This window comes from Lactuca virosa, chromosome 5 (assembly GCF_052849685.1).
Source record: "Lactuca virosa cultivar CGN04683 chromosome 5, Lactuca_virosa_CGN04683_v6, whole genome shotgun sequence".
Classification (NCBI taxonomy): domain Eukaryota; kingdom Viridiplantae; phylum Streptophyta; class Magnoliopsida; order Asterales; family Asteraceae; genus Lactuca; species Lactuca virosa.
The window spans coordinates 392,031,842-392,038,652 of record NC_136430.1 but is presented as its reverse complement, the minus strand read 5'-3'; the positions used below and the strand labels follow the sequence as shown (position 1 = coordinate 392,038,652).

The following is a 6,811-nucleotide window of genomic DNA, read 5'->3' as shown; positions in this document are numbered from 1 at the left end:
GCGTGTTTGTCATATATTCTCTGTGGATTAAATCACTTAAATTTTCACTAAACCACTCAGTAAAGATCACATCGCTTCTCTAAGACATGTTCGTTCCGCTCTCGAGCTTGCCGGGGGTAATAAATTACTAGTTTTGATTTAGTCAATATATTGTATCTATAAGTAATTGTTAGTGGCTTAGATAGGGGACTATTTATTGCTTTATGTTAAAGTTCCCTTCACATAAATAGTCCTTGTAAACCATTGTTAAATACACAGTGAAATTCACACAACATCAACGTCTCTTTAATGATTTTCGAAAATTACAAACCAAACGGTACGGTTTTGTTAAACTGGACCGGACAAATCGATTCGATTAAAAGATTCCACTTTCGGCTTTCATCAGTGATATTGGTGGGGAAATGGTTCACTCACTATATCACTGACCTCTACGATCTCCATACTATTCATCCTCAAAGTTGAATTTTGTTTCTGTGATTGCTTTGGGGGTTTTACTTATGGAAAATCCTAATACTGTTGACGATGGCGGCAGTGACCGGCCGACGATCATGGTAACAAACGATGATGGAATTGACGCACCGGGTCTGCAGGCCCTAGTTCGTGTCCTCGTCTCCACCAATCAATACCGTGTGTGGGTCTGCGCCCCCGATTCGTACGTTCGTCCTCCCCCTTTTTTACTAACGCGTTCTTGCCATATTTATCAGCAATTTGGTCTGAATGTTTTTTTCATTTAAGACATTCACAAATTGGAACACATGAACAGACAAAGGATAGAAGATTTGAAGTAAATTAGTTTGTACTAAACAGCAGTTTAATCTGCACTATTGCCTGAAAAACTAGAGTTCTATGCAAGTGATTTATCATATTTACAGGGAAAAGTCAGCTGTCAGTCATTCTATTACTTGGCGTCATCCTCTCTCCGCAAAACGAATCGACATTAATGGAGCGACAGCCTTTGCTGTTTCTGGTCAGTTTCATGTTGAATTGAACAGTTGAACGATCTTAATTATATCCATAAATTTCCTTGTTCCTATATTGATAGAGAGAATTGTTAGATTATTGAATAAAGGGTATTCACATCCTTCGTATAAGTTTTGTCATTAGGGTTTATCATCATCTTGGTTTATGATCACTTTTTTAATCGTTATATTCACATATCTAGTTGAATAATCACGCCTTTTTGACAGAATATATACAGACTAACAATAGTATATTTTTGAAATAATACTTTGCAGGAACTCCAGCTGACTGTACTTCATTGGGAATCTCAAAGGCACTATTTTCTTCCGAGCCTGATCTGGTAAATTTTTAAGCTTCACCATAAGTTATAATTTGATGGGTTTCATATCATTTGATAAAAAAAATTATAAACTATAGTATATAGTTGGGTGCATCAATTTTCATTCATGATCTATGTATATGAGATTTTGCTTGCAATTTAGTTGTAATTTATGCATCCTACAAAATTTGGTGCATATTCTGATTTGTTATAGTAACTCTTTACAGGTATTAAGTGGCATAAATATGGGCAGCAACTGTGGTTATCACATGTTAGTACCATTGTTTCTTGTTAGTCTTAGATTCCCTTGTTTTTATTGCTGATATTTGTTCTCTTGTATTTTTGTTTAGGGTTAAATGCTAACCAGAGTTTCTTGAAATACAGTGTCTACTCAGGGACAGTTGCAGGTGCTAGGGAGGCCTTTTTCAATGGTTTACCATCTGTTTCAATATCATATGATTGGTATGTGTAAACTTCTTCACTACATTACATGGATATGAGGTTAATTAGGTCATTTTGATTGTAATATCTATCACAAATCTCATTGGGTGACAGGGTTGGGGGTACAAGCAGCATCAATGACTTCACACTTGCTGCTGAAGCTTGCTTACCTTTAATAAGTTCCATTCTTGTTGAAATCAAGACTAAAACATTTCCTCAAAAATGTTTCTTGAATGTAGATTTGCCAACAAATGTTCTCAATCATAAGGTGAGTGAGTTTAGATTTCATAAAGAAGTTGGACTATTTATATTTATTCTTGTTTGTAAATTGTAATTGTATGTTTTTTTTATTAGGGTTATAAGCTGACTAAGCAAGGAAAAAGTATTGTTAAAATGGGTTGGAAGCCAGTTTCTAGTGATGCACAAGGTGCACAGATGTTATCAACAATGACAATGGAGTCAAATTCAGTAGCATCAAATCCTGATGCTACTAATTCTGTTTCTAAAGAACAGCTTTTATTCAAGAGAGAGGTGTGTGAGCTTTTATTCATCCAGTTTTTTAATGACTCAAATTTTTTAATGCTCTTTCATACATCCTTTCAGGTGAAGGGAGGCCATGTGGAAGAGGGTGACACTGATTCTTGTTACCTTAAACAAGGATATGTGAATACCTTTCTCTTACTTTTTTTAAAGTGATTTTTCAAGTGCTCTTATTAATTAATTAATAAATATCACAATTGTGTTATATTTTCAGATAACTGTCACCACCCTTGGGGCCTTAAGTCATGCGGATAATGACTCCCATACATTTTTCAAAGAATGGTTACCAATAGTGGCTGACCGTACCTCTCCTTCAGCTTTGTGATTACTTTATGCAGATTGTCTGCATGTCAAATGCAGTACAACCTGGACTGTCCTGTCATGTTAAGAAAATTCAAAGTTCTATATATTGAAAATTTAAATTGTTCTATCTTTAGTTCGATCCAATTATCTTTGTCAATGTGGTGGTAATCGTATTTTAGATGCAAGACTTGGAACATTTTAATCACTTGTGTTTCTTGGATTAAGAAAAGGATTAGATGTTTCTCAATTTATGCAACAAAATGGTCTTCTTACAAACCACGTGTAATTTCATAATCAAAAGATGCAATATTTAACAGTCTGTTATATATATTTGTAAAAAGTGAGATATTGTTGCTAGTAAAAAGTGATATTTTGCATTAAATGTTTGCATAAACAAAAATTGTAAATGTCCATTGTGAATTGTGATTGCCATGAAACTAGTTGTAACACCCTAAAGATATGAAAACAACATCCAACAAAAACTTTCAATGGTAATCTATTATGAGAGTAATACATAAGATTAAATCATAAATATTATAGTTACAACAATGAACTAGATACATCATTATCCATCTAAGAAATCCTCAATAGATGCATTGAGAAAGTTGCCATCTTCACCATCTCTCTTATACTATGCAGTATTCACAAGTATCATGTAAACTTCGTACTTTCCAAAAATGCAAAATGCCACTCGAGGCTTCCTTGCTACTTACTAGAAAATGCAAATGTATGTCAAATTAACCAAAATTTGGGCTTAAAGTCTAATGAGCACAAAGTATATCATTGTTGTTATTCGAAAGATTGTCTAGGGTCATTTTTGTGCCTCATAGCAACATATTAAGACATGGTAAATAAGTTGATATATTTTCACACTATTGTGGAAGCCACAAAAACATTTAGAATAAATCTAAACATGAACCGAGCAAATTCGCAAGCTAATACAATTCAGTGTCTACAATAATCCCCAAAAATACTTTAAAAAAATAATGTAGTGGTTAATACCATTCTATCCAACAAAAACGGCGGATCTAGTTATAGTACAAGCATTTGAATGGTGCAACTACAAGCGTAATATTGATCCCTTTTATCTTTGATTTATTACGATACTATGTTTATTTTATCTTATACTTTCTTGGTGTAATTATGTCCCTTGTACTCTTCCATAGCTTCTTACTATTGGTTCTTTTGGTTATTTATATCATCTATTTGTCATTTCAAAAAAAAAAAAAGGGAAAAAAATGATAATGCAACATGTTTTTAACTCAATAAATTCTCATGTAGAAAAGTACTATGATAATGGCACATCTACAATCCATTCAAGTTTCATTTGCGAATTCAATAAACTGTCACACTAACAACATAAAAATGTGGGCCCTCGATTTTTCCTATTCAAAAGCTTCAAATTCATTACCAACTTTGGATCTAACTATAATTGAGTTTAATTATTGTATGTCATTGGAGTCACCGAGAATTCCCCTCATTACCCCATAATTAAAGTCAAATTTTATATAGAGATTGCCTATTTTGAAGGTGATTTATTATTATTATATAAAGTAAAAGTTTCTTAATTGTCTAGGGATTGATTTCGATATTTTCCATAAGTTTTGAAGAAAATGAATGGAAGTCGAAATGCTAACCAGGAATGTTCATATGGCTATCACAAGCATCGATGATGGACATGTGTGTGTGTGTTTAAATAAGTGACACGGAGTACGATCAAAATAAAAATCATATTCTCAATATCAAGAATAGAGTACAAAAAGACTACATAAAAGTCAAGCAATTTTGAGGTAAAATGTTGTTCTCTAGGATTTCCTTCAAAGACAAGACAAGTCCATTTTGCATGTCCTTATATTTTATGTTGTTCAAGTCTTGTGTCGAAAATTTAACGTGGAAGTTTGTGGAATTACGTGAAAGTATTGTGCTAATGAGACTAAATGAGTATTTTGTACATAATGTTCATTGGAAAGTTAAGGCCAAGCCATAAAAAGACATTTTCCGTTGATATTGTTTAGCTGCATATTTGTGCAACTCAAATTTGAACGACAAGAGTACAAAACCCACTACCTAGCGTTTGATTTTTTTTTTCTTTTAAAAATTACACATGTTGGAGGCTTTGGATGACACCACACCATATATAGGCATAAAAAAGCATTTAGTTGGTGTACCACGCCTATATGACACCAAATGTTGGAGGCATTGAATGACACCATTTCCTAAAATAAATTATTTACATAAATCTACAAACTATATGTTTATTGCTTGGAAGCTAACGCCCTTCGAATGTTGAAATTGTCACATCATTGATTTTATTTGGAACACTATGTACATTTAAAAAGTCAAAACGTTTGGGGTAATAATATGAATATAATAAACTCTAAGGGTTAAATGTGTACAAATAAAAACTTGTGAAAAATGAAATCAGTTTTATAAAGTGATTGCCTATTTGAAAATGAAGTTTTTATCATAAAATCTGCATAAAAATTCCCTACAAATTGATTTTCACATTTTCCAAAAGTTTATAGTAAAGAGAAAAGAGGTCAAAAAGATAACTACAAACATGTGTATGGTTCCCATGAACATTTGTGATGGATATGCACTTTTTTTTGTTCACGTAAGTGATACGAGTTTGGTCAAATTGAAAGTCATATTCCTTTTTATCAAGACTAAGGGAATAAAGAAGCAACATAGATAGAGTATGCGTGCAAAATTGAAATAATTTTTATGAATCATTACCTTATTTTGAAAATGAAGTTCGTTTATAATAAAATCGGTTTATGACTTATGAGATAAAAAAAATGCATGTGCATGGTCGTGCTCTCGGAATTTCTGCAAAGCCTCGATTTTGAATGTGCATATCTTTAAGTTGTACATTCAATTTCGTGTTGAAAATGTGATATGAAATTATGCAAACATATATTGTTAATGTACTATAAACGGATGTTTTGTGCATAGTGTCACATTTAAAAGCTATACATTCAAGAGACAAGGATGTTTTGTGCATAGTGTCGCATTTAAAAGTTGAGAAACTGCTTGCATACATTCAAGAGACAAGAATTTTATGTTTATCACTTCAAAGTAACATTTATCCGAAACAAAATTGCAAAAATGTCCCGTGTTTGTCAAAATTATGTGATTTTGGTCCAAAAAAATTGGTGGTGTATTAGTGGTCCAATTTTGGATACCTTGTGCGATTTTGATCCCTATAGTTGGCATTTTTATGTGTTTTTGGTCCAGACCCAACCTAAAATGACGAATATGCTATTTGATAATTATTTTTTATTTATTTTTAAATTTTTATTACTATTTTCATTAAAAAAAACACCACCGTCTCTCTCTCTCTCTCTCTCTCTCTCTCTCTCTCTCTCTCTCTCTCTCTCTCTCTCTCTCTCTCTCTCTCTCTCTCTCTCTCAACAACTCCCAATGAATTTCCCTTGCAAAACCCAATCTGAAATGAACTATTTTTTACTTGGATCCATTAAATAAATGACATTATCAAATTCAAGAACAAACACATAAAATCATAAAATCATGAACAAACCCATAAAATAAGATGCTTTGTCAAATTCAAAAACATTCTCTTCAAATGTGAACATAGTGAAAAAGAAAAGAACAAACCCAAAAAATTCTTTTTCCTCAAGAGCTCCCCTCTGATTCAGATACAGATTAATGGTGGCGCGAAACATATATTTGATCTGAAACTTGACCCGTGAGGCAAAAAATGATGGGGTGGGTGTTGTCTTGTCGACCATCCCTCCATTTTTGTGTTCCCCCACCTTGTGATGCAGATCCTTTCCGGCGTCAAGGTCGCTACAGTTGCTCCTCCTCCTCCTCCTCCCTATGCAGATATGTTACATGCCAGCGGAAGTGGAGAACGAAGGTGTTCGGTGGTGACTACGGATTGCCAGTGACGGTGGGTGGAGGGAATCACAAAGAGCACAGCTAAAGGTGGAACAACATCGAATATGAATTATTTGCTCTTCAAATCGTTTTTGAAAAAAAAAAAACAGAAATCGATTTTGGAATCGATTTGTGTATATGAGTTCATCCCAAAAATTCACCATCACTGGACTACCAGTTTTCCTCTTGGAACACCACCATTCTCATCGCGGAAACCAGAAAACACCATATCGAGCACCATCCTTCTTCCTTCATTGGTGGTTCCGATCTATATTTTTTAGGGCTAGGGTTCAGTTTCGGAACTGAAGACACCGTAAGAAGCTTGCTACCGAGGGTTTTTTGAACGCG

The 6,811-nt window shown here is 33.7% G+C and overlaps 1 protein-coding gene across 2 annotated transcripts; it reads left to right on the top strand.

Moving 5' to 3' along the window:
* The first annotated feature begins 307 nt into the window (after window positions 1-307).
* Window positions 308-2,690, top strand: LOC145117782 (Survival protein SurE-like phosphatase/nucleotidase). 2 transcript variants are annotated; one of them, XM_079054109.1, is made up of 9 exons: window positions 311-652; window positions 873-967; window positions 1,236-1,300; window positions 1,507-1,550; window positions 1,664-1,741; window positions 1,835-1,988; window positions 2,075-2,251; window positions 2,324-2,383; window positions 2,475-2,690. In XM_079054109.1, exons 1-9 carry the CDS (start codon window positions 498-500, stop codon window positions 2,583-2,585), a joined length of 939 nt encoding a protein of 312 aa, XP_078910235.1. In that variant the 5' UTR covers window positions 311-497; the 3' UTR covers window positions 2,586-2,690. The 2 variants fall into 2 exon arrangements, with proteins under 2 accessions (XP_078910234.1, XP_078910235.1); XM_079054108.1 differs by having other exon boundaries at window positions 308-652; window positions 2,075-2,383.
* Window positions 2,691-6,811: the final 4,121 nt, after the last annotated feature.